The 17262-nt window shown below is 43.5% G+C and overlaps 1 protein-coding gene across 1 annotated transcript in view; it reads right to left on the reverse strand.

Moving 5' to 3' along the window:
• Positions 1–17262, reverse strand: part of CACNA1D (calcium voltage-gated channel subunit alpha1 D) — a 344531-nt gene that overhangs the window by 85163 nt on the left and 242106 nt on the right. The window contains 3 exon segments of the mRNA XM_043518866.1: positions 2229–2312; positions 2633–2716; positions 10846–10956. Of these exon segments, the coding sequence (XP_043374801.1) occupies positions 2229–2312; positions 2633–2716; positions 10846–10956 (279 nt within the window).

A 17262-nucleotide genomic window follows, 5' to 3' on the forward strand; every position in this document is an offset into this window, starting at 1 on the left:
ACTAAAGGTGATACAGAGTAAAAACAGATGAAAAAAGAGTCTGTTGTGCAGTAGTAGAAGACACCAACAATGAGCCTTTTCTATAGTGAGAAGGCATGAAATGCTCAGAAATGAAAGCGCTCACACTTTAAATCTAAACACAAAATACAGCACATGCACTGAACTAGAGATCACCAGCTTTATCTCTAGACAATTTTCAAGCCAAATATGTGAATTAGTACAAAGTCAAAGAGTTTATCACAGATGAAAGCTTAGCAGTAATCAGTTATACTTACAAGTAATGCTGTCAGATAAACCACTGTCTACATAATATTAACTGCAGACTACCATAATTATATCCCGTATAGTATTTTTACTATCCCTTCATATGTGAATACATTTTGCAGCTTTGGGGGAAAGCAATTTTAGGTGGCCACATTTCTGTATGTCCCAAAAGTCATACTTCCCCATACAAAACAACATTTGTGCATGCAAGCTGGATAATAAATAACTACTTGAGCTGAACTTGGAAGTCCAAGTTTGGGGCATCAAAAACTTGGGCCTCGAAAAACCATGACAGGTAATTTTGGGCACACAAATGTAGAGGCTGCTTTTGAAAATCTAGCCAATGAAGTGCAATTATCCTTTTAGAAGTGTCTCTGTAAAAATAGAATAATGGGGGTTCCATGTTCACTGTCCCATGTGACTATCCCGCTCAAATTTACTCAGTCCACGAGTAAAAAGATTTCTTTCCCTTAACTGCCAGCTGTGCAAACGCTGCATGAAATCTGAAAGTCAAACTGTGTTCTTTCTGGCTTCTCCATCATCACCATTGTTCCCATATCCCCCTGTGTAGTACTAGCCAGGATAATGAGCAGCTTTTATATTGTATATAATTCAAATATTCTAGACTTGTCAAAATCAAATAAGAATGGAATTTTATTCTACAGTAACTTGAAATTATTTTGATCATGTTTATTCTCTTATTTGTTAATTTTCAAAAATGTCTAATCCACATAGAAATTTCAAGTTCTTAGCGCAAATTAGCAGATACTTACTGTGTGCTACTTTAGACATTTTAAAAATCATATTATAACCTGATAAAGCAGCATATTTGTTTCCATATCAGGTTTCAATACATGTATACTTTTTATTAAATGTGTATTACAGTGCTTACCAAATAGGCTAGAATCAAAGAAGCTTAAAGCTTTGCATATTACTATTTCTCAACTACAACCACTCTGACTGATTTAGGGCAACCTCCATCACTCTTCTCCCCTCCCGTCTTCATGTCCCTTGAGACACTAGGAAGGAGGCGATACTATGCTCCCCAACATGACTTTGACCAGCCCCTAAACAGGGGCACAAGAGATGTGTGTATGTAGTGGAATCTCCTTGTGTCCTGTCCTCCCCTTGCACATCCGCTCAAGAGCTGGCTAGAAGCTGGGCCATAGTTCGTTAATTTTCAATTTATTTCTTCTCATAGTTTATCTTGCTTGGTGTAATGCCATTAAGTGTGATACAAACTAAACGAAAGCATCTACTTTCTATATCTGCTGTCCTGCATGGTCTTGGGAAGAGCTCTCGCTCTTGCCCAAATAGTCTCATCCAGAATGTTTGTCAAGAGGCTGTGGCTCAAAATTTTGGCCAGTCTAAGATGGGTTTATGGAATTCACAAACTTTTCAAACTGCACTGAACTCCAGAACAATTTCTTGGAGGAAGGAAAGAGGAAAAGCTGACAGCAAAAAAAAGCAGTAAGTGCTATGCTTTTTCTCAGCTATTGAGAGTACCCTAATTCCACCAGCTTGGGAGACATGAATTCCTAGATCATTCTCAAACCCTAGGATTCCCACCTGAAAGTATATGGCTTATTAAACCACTGAGCCTTGAAGATCACTATTTGAAACCTAATGGATTAGGTCAAATTACTCACAAAAATTACTAGGCTTCAAACTGAAATGGGTTAGCACAGACCTTTTTTTTCCTTATTTAAAAAAAAATAAATGATTTAAAATATATTCAGCATATATGTAGAAAGAAAAATTAATACTCATTGTTTTACTATTTTATCTCTGTGAGTGCATCTATCTATCTATCTATCTATCTATAGTTATAGCTATATCTGTATCTGTATCAATACTTTAGTCTTTTACTCCAGAATGTAAAAAGTGGATTTATGGGGAAAAGTTTACATTTTCTGTATTGATGACAGCAATTACTTTTTAATGCATGAACAGTTGTTACTTACATTAACTTCTGTTATAGCAATATCAACGACGCTACCAACAACAATTAAGGCATCAAAAGTGTTCCATGCATCAGTGAAATAGTGCTGTTAGGACAAGCATTTAGCAGAAAGAGAGCAAGAGAAAAACACAAACAGAAAAAGAGAAGAAAAGGACAGTGTTATAACACAAAAACATTCTAGACTTCTGTGATGTACCAACATACAAACTTTCTGTTTGAGATAATTGGAAGTGAAAAAGGCTATTTATTTCCCATATCAACATAACTAAGCTATGACTGGCCTTCTTTCTAAATTCAAAGTTTAGAAATGTTGGATCAAAATCTGTGACTTGTCCAGATGATGGAAATAATGGGGAGACAGAGAAAGAAGTGGGGACTGTGGGAATTATGCTGAGGTATACTCACATCGGCTTCACTGAGTACGACGTCTACTATGCTGCCAATAACGATGAGGGAGTCAAACGCATTCCAGGCATCACTAAAATAGCCCTGAACAGATCAGGCAGGGTGCAAATGTTTGTGATTACACATGAAATGTCAAATATTTGCATACTTCTGTTTAGTTTTGCATAAACAGAAATTACTTAAAACAAAACCTGTGGTCTAATGAGGAAACAAAACAAACAATATTGCCTACTGAAGGAAAAGATATTTCTATGTATATATATATACACACACACACACACATATAAGTATATATAGCAAATATATATACACATGGTCTATATACACACGCAGATCCTTAATGATGCAGCTCCAGACACTACACTGCAAAAAAGGTAGATTTATGTAAATCACTTAATTCTGCTTCCTCAGACCCTTCTGACTTTAAATATATCCCATTAATATAGTCTGTATATGTTACTAATGCACCAAATGGTCATAAAATAGGAATGACTTAGGGACCAATTCATCGGTGCCCTATGGGTCCTTCACTCCAGGTGGGCTGGCACAAAGAAGGATTTTAACAGAAATGTTGTTGAGGTATTTCTCTTGGTTAAACTGGGACTAAATCCAGATACTGATAACAAATCCAGATGTTGAATATGACTCTACAGAAAATATAGATGTATTATAATTTTCTCTTATAATTATATTTGGATCTTATCTGGTTACTGAAGCAATCCAGATGCTCTACTGCAATTTCCTCAGATTTCAATATAATTAACCCTATGGGATGACCATATGTGTTCATTTTTCTCATACAAACACTGTTTTACTAGCTAATCTCTGCTAATGAATCTAGAATGGATACCAACATACACTTCTGGAGAAATCTTAAAACAATCTGGATCTCCTACTGATGTCAATAGAATAGAATCCTGGGTTAATTAAATATTAGGAAAACATCTACTTTGCTTTCATAGTAACAGTGCATTTTTTAAAAAACATTAGCTTTTTAGTGCAATTTAAAAAAAGTATCAAAATTGATAAACAATCAAGAGTGCTAACCTAAAATCGATGTCTATACAGCTTTCTTATTAGCACACCATCTACTGTAAAGAATTTTTTTAAAAAAATCAATAGATTTAAGTTGCTATCATAACACAATAAGAGATATTTCTTTAATTGCAGACCCAAGCAAAATGAGAGTATATAATTATATAATTTTGCTAATTTGTTTCTCAAGATTTGGCACTTCCTGGAGTTTAGTTATTTTGGACAAGCTTCTACAGTTGAAAATTTTTCACTCTGAAACATGAAAACAAAATCTATTTTTATGGTGGAAATTTGCTCTCGAGAATTTTGAATGAGCTCCCTGGGAAGGAGACAGCTCTGTATAATAGTCTAGGCAGGGCAAGGAGCACAGGGCTGGGAGTCACCAGAGGCTGAGTTCTATTTCCATCTCTGCTATTGTCTGGCTCAACAATGATCTGCACTTATACAACACTTTACAAATAGTATTTTTAACTATCAATCATCCAAGGAAGAACCTAAGTATCATTCCATATTGCAAGTGGGGGAAGGGCGTCACTCTGGTCACCACTCCTGTCCCTTTGCGTTGCATTAACTGGCTATCTGTAGTTGGCCATCAATTCCTACACAGGATAATGGTGTATTAGCATGCCAACAATCACATCCAGTTCTCAAACCTATGTTCACTCTTGCCCCACCCCTTTCAATGAACAAATCGTTCCTAAGTTTCTGTTAGATATAATGGGAATCTACCTTGACAATACTGAGTAATGTCTACACTAGCACTTATGTCGGCAAAACTTTTGCCACTCAGGGATATGAAGAAACACCCCCCTTAGAGACATTAATATTGCTGGCATAAGTGCTTTTGTGCACAGCGCTATGTCAGCGGGAGTCCCACTGACATAGCTATTGCTGCTTGTGAAGCTGGTTTTATTATGTCGATCAGAGAGCTCTCTACCATCAGCATAATGTGGCTGCATGAGTGCTGTATCGGTGCTGCTGTGCAGCTGTAATCTTGTAAGTGTAGACATGGTCAGGGAAGCTGCTCTAACACTATTATTTCATCCTTTTATTTTCCTAATTTCTCCTACTTATTTTTTAAATAAATATCTTCACTGATTTTAAACAATGATGCAAAATTATATATAAAAAGAACAAACTCGAGACAAGCAACAGTTAAATGCTCTACAAAACCAAATCCTGATGCGCTATGCCATCTGTCCCTACTACACCTCCCTAAGTGTAGGATATAAGTGGTGTATAAACTGTGTGGTGGTCTCTGTAGAAGGTAAATTTCACTATAGAAAATATTATTTTACTAGACATTACTACAGTGTAAACCACATAAATAACACATTCCATTTTGATTCCATATTGCTAAAATACCTTAAGACATGCTTACTGTATCAAATCTTTTCCATCAGTATAGACAATATTGTTCAAAATAATATGTAAAGCAAAAGCAAACAAAAAACTAAAAGATAAAGATGATGTTGGAGAAGGGAGAAATGTATAAATGGACAAGTCACAGCAAATAAACATTAACACACAAATTATTAGTTTTCACCACTGCACTCACTCAGGATCAATTCACTACTAGCCATCTTTCCTTTTTTCTTACAAAAATCTGATGTAAACAGCATGGAAAAATCATTACAAATTCAAATAATGGTTGGCTTTCATAAAACTGTGTAACAGTATTTACTGATGTATTACTTTAGATTTCACAAAATATTTTCTTTTGTAATGTGCTAGGCACACTAGACAAATTGCGTTTGGCATTTATGAAGAATAACTTGATTTAATCAAGTCTCACCTTTCAACTGACATTGCAAACTTTTATTCAGTAAATGCTGAAAGTAAAAACAACTCCTGGGGAGTACCTAGGTTACATAATTAAATACAAAATACATTTTCATTTTGATCTATTATCTAAATATTTTGGTAGTTACAATGCACAACTAAAAACTTAGGGCCCAATTCTGCCAGCTACTGAGCACCCTCAGGGTACATCTACATTCCAGTTAAAAGCCCATGGCTGGCCCGTGCCAGCTGACTCAGGTTGGGCTAAGGGGCTGTTTAATTGTGGTAGGTTTCAGAGTAGCAGCCGTGTTAGTCTGTATTCGCAAAAAGAAAAGGAGTACTTGTGGCACCTTAGAGACTAACAAATTATTAGAGCATAAGCTTTCGTGAGCTACAGCTCACTTCATCGGATGCATTGGTGGAAAATACAGAGGGGAGATTGATATACACACACAGAGAACATGAAACAATGGGTTTATCATACACACTGTAAGGAGAGTGATCACTTAAGATAAGCCATCACCAGCAGCAGGGGGGGGAAAGGAGGAAAACCTTTCATGGTGACAAGCAAGGTAGACTATTTCCAGCAGTTAACAAGAATATCTGAGGAACAGAAGGGGGTGGGGTGGGGGGAGAAATAACATGGGGAAATAGTTTTACTTTGTGTAATGACTCATCCATTCCCAGTCTCTATTCAAGCCTAAGTTAATTGTATCCAGTTTGCAAATTAATTCCAATTCAGCAGTCTCTCGTTGGAGTCTATTTTTGAAGCTTTTTTGTTGAAGGATAGCCACTCTTAGATCTGTAATCGAGTGACCAGAGAGATTGAAGTGTTCTCCAACTGGTTTTTGAATGTTATAATTCTTGACGTCTGATTTGTGTCCATTCATTCTTTTATGTAGAGACTGTCCAGTTTGACCAATGTACATGGCAGAGGGGCATTGCTGGCACATGATGGCATATATCACATTGGTAGATGCGCAGGTGAACAAGCCTCTGATAGTGTGGCTGATGTGATTAGGCCCTATGATGGTATCCCCTGAATAGATATGTGGAAAGAGTTGGCAACGGGCTTTGTTGCAAGGATAGGTTCCTGGGTTAGTGGTTCTGTTGTGTGGTGTGTGGTTGCTGGTGAGTATTTGCTTCAGATTGGGGGGCTGTCTGTAAGCAAGGACTGGCCTGTCTCCCAAGATCTGTGAGAATGATGGGTCGTCCTTCAGGATAGGTTGTAGATCCTTTATGATGCGTTGGAGAGGTTTTAGTTGGGGTCTGAAGGTGATGGCTAGTGGCGTTCTGTTCTTTTCTTTGTTGGACCTGTCTTGTAGTAGGTGACTTCTAGGTACTCTTCTGGCTCTGTCAATCTGTTTCTTCACTTCAGCAGGCGGGTATTGTAGTTGTAGGAATGCATGATAGAGATCTTGTAGGTGTTTGTCTCTGTCTGAGGGGTTGGAGCAAATGCGGTTATATCGTAGAGCTTGGCTGTAGACAATGCACTTCCTGGACACTACGGTGCTAATAAGCGATGGTCACATAAACACCACCCTATATTGGAAACCTATTGACCGCTATTCCTACCTACATGCCTCTAGCTTTCATCCAGATCATACCACACAATCCATTGTCTACAGCCAAGCTCTACGATATAACTGCATTTGCTCCAACCCCTCAGACAGAGACAAACACCTACAAGATCTCTATCATGCATGTTTTCTGTGTGTGTATATCAATCTCCCCTCTGTATTTTCCACCAAATGCATCCGATGAAGTGAGCTGTAGCTCACGAAAGCTTATGCTCTAATAAATTTGTTAGTCTCTAAGGTGTCACAACTACTCCTTTTCTTTTTAATTGTGGTGTAAACGTTCGGGCTCGGGCTGGAGCCTGGGCTCTAGGAACCTGTAAGGTGGGAGGATACCAGAGGTCGGGCTACAGCCTGAGCCTGAACGTCTACACCACAGTTAAACAGACCCTTAGCCTGAGCCCCGTGAGTTCAAGTCGGTTGGCAAGGGTCAGCCGCAGATGCCTAATTGCAGTGTAGACATACCCTCAATTCCCAAATCAGTCAATGAAAGTGTAGGGCACTCAGCTCCTCGTTGCCAGATCAAGCCCTTAATATCTGGCTCTCACCGAAGATTTTCTGTATTTCAGAACTGAAAGTCAGTCTGCAGTACCTTGATTTTACATGCCACAATATTGTACCCAGAATATCAATGTATTTTAATCACCATTAGGTTTGAATGGGCCTTAGAACAGGTGACCATATCTTTTACAGTATTTGACTCAAAATGCTGAAGGGACACTGTCAAATAGCTTAGGCCCAACATTTAATTAATTAATTAATTTATGTGAATTTAGATACACTACAGTAATGGAGCATCTAGCCGATGCCCCTGAGAGCTTTTAAAGAAGTACTAAGGCATGGATCCTCAAAGGTATTTAAGAACCTTTGACTCTCACTGAACTCAATGGGAGTTAGTTGCCTAAATAACTTTGAGAATCTGGGACTAAATAAATAATTAGTTCTGTCAATTCCCCCAGATCAAGTCAAATAACCCAGTGACAACATAAACATAACAGAAATCAACCTCCACACAACAACCTCAAACCAAAATGTAGGTTTGGTTTAAAATTTGCATTTATAGATCCAAATATTAATAAAGATGATTTTATCAGTTTAAAAACTGTCTTTTTTATACTTAGATTTATAAATGGCATTGACCCATTTCTTAGCCTGTCAAATCATTTACAGCAATTAAAAACACAGCCAATACTATACTGCTATATAACTAACTTTAAAAAGGACACTTCACAATAAAAAGCAAAGGTAAAATCTCCAACTGATAACAAGAGCCACCTTAAAAGATATTTAATGCCTTTGCCCCCCTAAGTTCCCTGCTTGATGTCAGGCAAACCTCTGACTAAACTCATGGTCTTTTCACCATGCCCTGCTGGTCAACAAATTTGGGCTCTGCTGGACCAATGGGGGAACTGAATTCTGGAAATAAGGACCCTCTCCTGAAAATACTTCCCTCCATTCAGGAGATCATTTCAGAAACATTCTGAGGAGGGCAAAGTTTGCTTTCCTAATGACCATATCCAAAGTCTGGAGGGGGGGCGGTGGCAAAAAGTGGAAGACATAACCGAGTATATAGACCCTATGAAAGTTCGGGGGTGGGGAGCAACGGCACCCCTTACCCTATAGCAAATGATGCCTCTGCCTCCAGCCCCTGGATATTCAAACATATAGACCCATGGTGATAATGTACCATCAAGAGCTCTTCATTTGGAGAGAGGCAGAGTCTCACAGAATTAGAACCCAAACAGCACAGGTCTTAGAGATCAGTATCAACATCTTGAATAACATCCAGAGGTGAACAGGTAGTTCATGCACTCTACAGAGCACTGATGTAACGTACTGCCATAGGGCCAATGCATTTTGCACTAGCTGAAATTTCTGACCTGTCTTCAGGGATAGTCCTATGTAGAGCCTTTATAGTAATCTAAGTCTTGATATCACCAAAGCATGGGAAAGACTCAATTTTCATGCTAAACACAGATTGTAAAATGCACTTTGGGCCACTAAAACTAGCTGAGACTTCAGTAGCCAATCAGCATACAGAACAGGGCAAGGACACAGAATCAGCATAATGATGGCACTGCAGCCTAAACATCTTCACTATCTCTCTTGTGGCCTCCAATAATATTAGTTTTAATGTGGCAAAGCAGCTAGTATTTGAATAAGACTAGCGATATAACAATTAAAATAAATAAATACATATACATTTAAAGCAGAACCCGTAGAATCTTGCAAGAGAAAGCCCTGTGGGTGTGTAGATGAGCAGTTATCCAAAACCTCACACTCTGGGTCTGAATACCAGGACTTGGTTACACAAGAAAAAGTCAGGAGCCTAATCAGCCATGATCAGACTAGGGATGGTTTTAGCTTCATTAGCTTGAACTGAAAATATGAAAAACATTCCCCAGCAGGAAATGGAACATGAAACATATCAGATCCAGTTGAGGTAGGTCAGTAAAACTAGACTGGCCAGTTTCACTTTCCATTTATAGTTAGTGGGCCAAATTCTGCTCTTATTTCTGCTGGTGTAAACGGATCAAAGTAAATACTGATTTCATTGCAACTGACAGCAAAATTTAGTCTAATTTCTTTTTCTGGTTCCCATGCACTGTCACAGGTAGAATGTGAAAAGTGAACAAACAACCCAGATGATGACAATCAAATTAGATTGTTACCATTTCTTTCTGTTTTAATCCTGCCAGGTGTTGTTAGAATCAGTGGGAATTAACTTTTTAAGAATTTATGGGCCAACATTTTCAAAAGCAATAACTAGAATTTTGGATGCCTAAAATTTTGCGTGCTCAGCTTGATGCACTGGGCCTGATATTCAGAGCCTAACATCAAATGAAGGCAAGGGATATTTTTCAGAATGTTTGAAAACCAGGTCCAAAATGTCTCAAGTGGGGCATCCAAAAAATGGAAGCATCCAAAATTAGGTCTCAGACTAGCACAGAGATGCCTGAAGGTAGACCTCTGCTTCCACACGGAGCCCCACTAAAGCCAAGGAGGCTTCATGTGGGCTCAGGGTACATCTGCATATATCTCCTTGGAGGTTCAGGCAAGGGTGCTGGAACAATTTGCATAGTGGCGATCCTGAGAGCCACTGAACCAAATTGTAAACCCTGTATATGATGGAAACTCTTCAAGTCAGAGGGTGGGGCAGCACTACCAGCAACATGAGTTCCAGAACCTATGGGTTCAGGACCTTAATGACTCCTTTCAAAAATCTGGCCATAATGTTTAGTTTGACAGTGTCCCTTTAAAGCAAGGAAACTAAAATGTCTACTCCGGACCCAGTCTACAAACACTTTTACATCTGAGTAACCCCAGTAAAACTAAAGGAGTACTTGTGTGCATATTTGCAGAATCAGGCCCTATATCTGCATTTTATACAAAAAAATAAAATCTTATGTAGTTATTTATCGTCAGCTAGATTTCATTTTTTTAAGCTTATCAGTGTTTTTTAAACAATCGTGTACATAATTTAGTACCTGTGTACATTATGTTTGGTAGTGCTTGTAACAGGAAAGTATTTGTCTGGGTTAGATAGTGACCTTTTCATGACTTCAAAAATATTCCAGATCTCATCAATTACTCAGTAATATTTTTTTCTCTGATATCTACATCTCATTTCTTGTAGATGCATATATATATATACACACACTATCAGATTAACATTTCTATGAAGATTTCACAGATATTTTACCATGAAAAATATGTAGGCTCTTCTCTTATTTGAATAACATAACTAGTGGGAAATTCATGTTATGATTATATAACTGATCTAGTGATAACCTATCAAAATCCTGTCTAATCACTTACCTTGGGTTTGAATGCAATGAGTTTCAAAACCATTTCAACAGTGAACACGCCTGTGAAAACCATATTCAGAATGTCCATTGCATCATTAAACAGCTTAGACTGTCCGTAGTGCTGTGAATTAAAAATATGACACTTTTTAAAAGTAAAGAATTAAGGAATATTAATTGAAAGTAGGCTGACATAAACCAACAGCTGGCAGTAATAAAGCCCAGTAAAGTGTAGGCCCATTACTAGCTTTGTAAAAGATTGTTCAGTGCATGAATGGACCTCAGATACAAGAATAAATCGATGACTCCTGTTTAAAAATGGATTCATCTCAGACTGGTTCTGGTTCAGGTACTGGATGTAACAGATTGCTCACCCCTCTGTGTATAAGGAGCAGGTCCTGGGGGATGGTGTTTGACTCAGACATAATCTCCCAAGTGCTCCTCTTGGGACAATACAACTCCATATTGCTTTCTACTCTGAGTTTTTTAGTCATTAGTTATTACTAGAGTTTGCTAGTTATTACGAGAGTTCTTGTGCCCCTGGTGTTTAAAATAGCTAAGTTCACATGTTTATAACATGCAGTTTTTAGGCTGAAATGTTCTTGTTGATATGACAGGCATTATAAATATAGATATTTTACAAACCTTAAAAGACTGTTCAAGCCATAACCTAGACCAAGCATATCAACAACTGGAATAATACAATTAATTTTAGATGCCAAATAATAAAAAAGACCTGACAGTAAACAATAGCATATAAGAAAGTACTAACCCTATGTTCCAGCTAAAGCCACAGAGAAATAGGAACTCACAGCTACACACTCAGGTGGGAGAGAGTAGTTCTTGAATTATGTGTATTAATCATTTAACAGAAATCAAGGCAAAAATAAATTTGAATAACCTTCTCCTGAAGCCATGATCCAAAGGACAAGAAATATGGATTCACATAGAAAACTGTGCTTTAAAATGATCAGTGTAGTAAATATATATAACTATATAAACAACAGTAATTTCCCAGGCTGTATATGATGAATTTTAAGGATTTATTACACAACTTTGTGTCACACCTTTTAGACACCTATTTAGAATGGCCTGACATATTTTATTCAGACTATAATGCATTATTGTATAGTGACTGTAATCTTTACGGGGCACTGCCAGCATAAATGGAGATCACTGACTGAGTGAAATACAAAAAGGAAGCAAAGAGCATAAACAGTGGCATGTAAACTGGATTTTAACAATTCTTTCTCTTTTGAAAATCTGTTGCGTTAGGGAAGAAGAGAGAAATAACTCAGGGAGGAAGCACAGAAGAGAGGCGACAGGTGAAAAAGAGACAATGTATATAGAGAAAATAGTAAGAAAGACAGAAAAAAACAAAAAGGAGATCAAGACAAAATGAAAAAGAGGGAGAATATTATCTATTCTACCAGGAAGAGCTCATGTTTATAGTTACATAATGTAGGCACAGACTAAGGAAGGGTTGAATGATGCATCAGAAGCACAAGAGCAGTAGCGATGGGCTGAATCCAGTTACAGGAAGAAAAGTGAAAGATAAAGTAAACATGAAAGGGCAGTAAATGTTTCCTGACTACATCAAGAAAAGGAGTACTTGTGGCACCTTAGAGACTAACAAATTTATTTGAGCATAAGCTTTCGTGAGCTACAGCTCACTTCATCAGATGCATCGGATGTAGCTCACGAAAGCTTATGCTCAAATAAATTTGTTAGTCTCTAAGGTGCCACAAGTACTCCTTTTCTTTTTGCGAATACAGACTAACACGGCTGCTACTCTGAAACCTGACTACATCAATTTTTCAATTATGTTCATGGATGAGATGCCCAGACACACCCTCCCTTCTGACATTTCAGATTCTAAAACACCCCCAATTTAGATTTCACCCGTAATATCTTCTCTTCCTCTATGTCATTCTGAATCAATGGTGATTACAGTCTACAGCTCTTCTCCATGCCCCACAGAGCACTGGGGGGTTAGTGGATTTCATATATACACTTCACTGGGCTCTCATGACATCTATTAGTGGGGTCAAGAGCACCTGCATTTCCAAAGATGTTGCTTGTGTCACAAAAGACATATTTCTTAAACATTTGGAGAGAGAATGTCAGAAAAATTCAACACAAGAAACAGAAAGAATGGCATAGCACATGCATGAAATCAGCACAGAACAAATGCAAGTAACTAACAAGAGCTGAAGTAATACCAGCATGTGTTAGGCAAAAGAACAGTAACATAATAAAGTGTTTAGTTGGCTGAGGGAAACATGTATCCATATAAACAGGCTTCTTTGTTCTTTCTACATAATCTTCTGCATGGACAATTTTGGGAATGAACAAAAGTATCCTAAGTGAAATTATGCCGAGGTGCAAATTAGCACACCGAGAGCCCTAAAGGAGCACAAGTAACCACAGAGAGGATTTGAGTTTCAGCAGGGCACTCTCAAGTGTAGATCAGATATTCACCACTGTGACGGGGCAAGGCCAGATGGCTATGGAAGAGTAGTCTTATTGGGATCCGGGAAGTGAGCGGGCAAAGCCCGTCCACCGCTAAAGGATCCCCCCCCAGCCTAAAAGGGGATCCACAGGACTTAAGATACCCAAAAAATTCCGGGGGACAACTAATGAAATAACAGGGACAGGAGTGTGGTCAAAGGGTCAAACAAAGGGAACTGGATGGGGACACCGAGCAGAGAACCCCAGACAGCGCCCACTGCTCCTCAAAGGCGTCAAGGGAGTCAGGGGACGGCGCCCGGAGGAACTCTGTCCGGATGCATGAACGGACCGAGGATCGGAAATAGGCCCCACAGTCACAGGAGACTCCATCGGCTAGCCTCCTCACTCTGGTTTTATAGATGGCCATTTTAGCTAGGGCCAGGAGGAGGCTGACCAGGAGATCCCGTGACTTTGTGGGGCCACGGATAGGGAGTGCATAAATAAGAAGGTGAGGGGAGAAGTGCAACCAAAAACGTAATAAAATATTGGTGAGGAGCCGGAATAGGGGCTGCAGCCTGGCACACTCCAAGTATATATGTGCCAGGGTATCCCTCACGCCGCAAAAGGGGCAGGTGTCTGGGATTGAGGTGAACTGTGCCAAGTACACGCCCCTGCTCACCGCTCCGTGAAGGAGCCGCCAATTGACATCCCCAGCGGGCCTTGGAACTAAGGTGGAATATAGGCTGGCTCACCGGGGCTCCTCACCCTCCAAAGGTGAGGGTGCGGGCGTGAAGGGTGTGGAGCACGAGCGTGTATAGATGTTTTCTTGGCGCGGTTTGAAAGCAGACCGGCTGCATCTCGTGCAGCCGGCTTCCAGTGAAGGGGTCGGTTGGGTCCACGGGGCAGAGGTCTAATTAAAAGGTCCGGCGGGCCTGGGGTAGCGGGTGGGCGGGGCGTGCCCTCATGCAGGACCCGGTCGAGATAAACCCGAGCAGCGGGCGGCAAAGCGGCCTTCACCTCCTGAAGTATGCGCCGGGGAGTACAAGGTCTGGAAAGCCCCATGGGCTGAGCGAGCGTCAGGACATCCAGCCAGTCTCCCCGGTCATAGTCCGGGAGGTCTCCGACTCTTGTGACCTCTGCCAGGACCAACCTCTGGTGCACCGAGCGGGACTCCGCCACCTGCACACGGAGCTGGGGGTTGTGTAGCAGGGGCTCCGCGAGGAGATCTGCCCCCTCGGTGGCCGCCACGGACCTGGTCGTAGAAAAGAGTTTCCAGGTCCGGAGGAGGTCCTGGTGGAAGACCGGCAGCCCGAAGAGGTCTCGCGGGAGACCTCTCGGATGGAGATAAAGGAGTTGCTGGTCATATCGGAGTCTTCGGAAGTGGCGCAGGAAGGCGTGCACCAGTATGCTCCACACCGGACTACCTGCACCATAAAGGAGCCTCTGCAGGGTCTGGAGGCGGAAGACATGGACCTGAGTAAGCAGACATTTTAGGCCCTGCCCTCCCTCCTCCAGAGGTAGATGGAGAACCGCTCCTCAAGGGTGATGTTAAAGTCCCCTCCCAGGACCAGGCACTCATGAGGATCCAAGGTGCCGAGGAAGGCGGACACCTGCTGATAGAATTGCAGCCGCTCCGGGCTCACTGCTGGGGCATAGATGTTGACAAGGTTGACTACGAGCCCCTCCATGCGGACCCGGAGGTGCAGCAGGCGGCCCGGCACAGCCTCGGCGACCCCCAGCATCTCGGGCCGTAGGTCGGGGGAGAACAGGGTCGCCACTCCAGCCGTACAAATTGTGAGATGGCTAAAGAAGACCCTGTCCCCTCAATCCAGCCGCCAGCTGTCTTCGGCGCTCGGATCCATATGGGTCTCCTGCGGGAAAACCACAGAGTACCCCCCCTCCCGAAGGAAGGAGAGCACCTGGGACCTGCGGAGACCCATCCTACAGCCACGGGTGTTCAATGTTGCGATGGTAAAAGGTGTCATGAGGAGGGCTGGGGGGGTTCCTTGCCGGCAGGGACGCTCGTGGCTCCCGACAAGCCGCACAGCAGTCCGTGACCCACCCCGTAGGTGAGTAAGGAGTCACGGAAGAGGCGGACCCGCTGGTAGGCCGCGGTGCCCTGCCTCCCGGTCCTTTTACCCTCCCCCATGAGGGCGCTTGCGGCCTGGAGGATTTGATTAAAGTCCCCCCCATCGCTGGAGAGCAAGCTGTACTTTGTTGCAGGAGCCACGGACATCTTCTAGAAACTCCCGCAACTCCTCTCGCAGCGCATGGGGGGCTGGGGTTACGGTCTGGTTACTCCCCGACAGGGCCCTTGGTACAGCCCCGTAGCCCACCGAGACGGGCAGACAGGGTGCAGACCCCCGATGGGGCTCCTGATGGTTTAGCCTGAACCTGGGGCGATAGAGGGCGGCGGAGGGAAGATAGCAGCCCCTGTGGGTCAGGATGGGTAAACACAAAGGCTGCTCCCTGGGAGTCATCTGTTGGAAAAGGGAAGGAGACAGCCCCAGGGGCGGCAATAACATCTCCAGAGGTGGACGGGATAGGGACAGGGGTAGGGGCAGGGTTAGAAGTGAGATTCTGGTTGGGGAGAGGGCTCTCAGTGATGCCGGGCGCAAGCTCTCTGGTGGATTTGGCAACCACGGCATCAGGAGGTGGACTCTCTTCTGTAGGGCCCTCTCCCAGGAAGGAGGTTGAATGCTCCTCACCAACGAGGGGAGCTGCTGGTGGCTCAGGTCCCGGCTGCATGGCACTGGCCGTCGCTTCATCAGGCTCAGCGGCTCTCAGCGGGGTGCCCTCTGCAGCCGGGTTGATGGAGGAGTCCAGAGGCTCCTCAGAGGTGGGAGCGGAAGCAACGGTTAGGGGGAGGGAACATGGGGAAAGGGGGGCTGGAGTGAAGTCACCCAGATCGAGGCCTGCTGGCATAGGATCGTCCTCCCCCTGGGTGACCGGGGTCAGACCCAGGGCCTCGATCTCCTCATATATAGACGGGAAATCATTTTCCACTACCCCGGGATTCTCCCCGCCGGCACCTGACGTGATGGTTGCTTCGGGGCACACTAGGGTTTCAGATGGTGCCTCGGGGGTCTTGGAGGGGAGGGACTCCCGTGGAGGGGAGATACCGCCTCCCAGTGCTTCCACGTCTTCCCCAGCCGGCACCGGTGGATGGAAGACACCCGTGGGTAGAGCGGAAGGCTTGGCATCTGTGCCCCCCCTCCTGGTCTTCCGGGGGGCCTCCGCGTCAGATGAAAGGAGCGGAGCTCGAGCCTTCCGCTTGCCCCGCTTCCCCTGGACTAGGGCCCAGCCCTCCATGGCATCATCCGGGGGCTGGCTAGCAGGGGGTGTGTCAGGGGGCAGAGGCGATGGCTCAGGGACTCGAGGGGATAATGGTGGGGCAGCACAAGGGAGGGAAGATTCCCCTTGGGGCGGGCCCTCTCCCATGCCCGGCGGTGTCCCTGCCGCACCCTCCTCCACAGATCCCGCCAGATCGCAAGCAGCGGGGGCGGGGCTCTCCCGCTCGTCTGGGCATAGTTGAGGAGGTGCCTCTTGGGCCCGAGCGGGAGCAATGGTGGACTGGGAAGGAGGAGGGGTGGTTTCGGGCGCCAGGCAGCCAGGGGCGCCGGTGATGACAGGGCCGGTGCCCTGCCAGGGCTCGGGGGTCCCAGATGCCCCTCCTTGCTGGGCCAAGGGGCAGTCCCTCCGGACGGGCCCCATCTCCCGGCAGAGGTAGCACCGGGCCTCCCCCGTGGAATAATGCACCCGGTAATGGGCCCCCTGGTAGGGGACTAGGAAGGACCCCTCCAGTGCCTCTCCGTCACGCGCCGCCGGCGGCAGTTGAAGCTGCATTTGCCGGCGGAAGGAGAGGACGTGACAGAGGGCGGGGTCTTTGCAGCCCAACGGGAGAGGGCTGATGACAAAGATGGGCTTCCCCAGGGTAGAGAGGGCAGGTAACAGGGCGGCATTGGGGAGAAAGGGAGGG

The sequence above is a fragment of the Dermochelys coriacea genome, chromosome 7 (assembly GCF_009764565.3).
Source record: "Dermochelys coriacea isolate rDerCor1 chromosome 7, rDerCor1.pri.v4, whole genome shotgun sequence".
Lineage (NCBI taxonomy): Eukaryota > Metazoa > Chordata > Testudines > Dermochelyidae > Dermochelys > Dermochelys coriacea.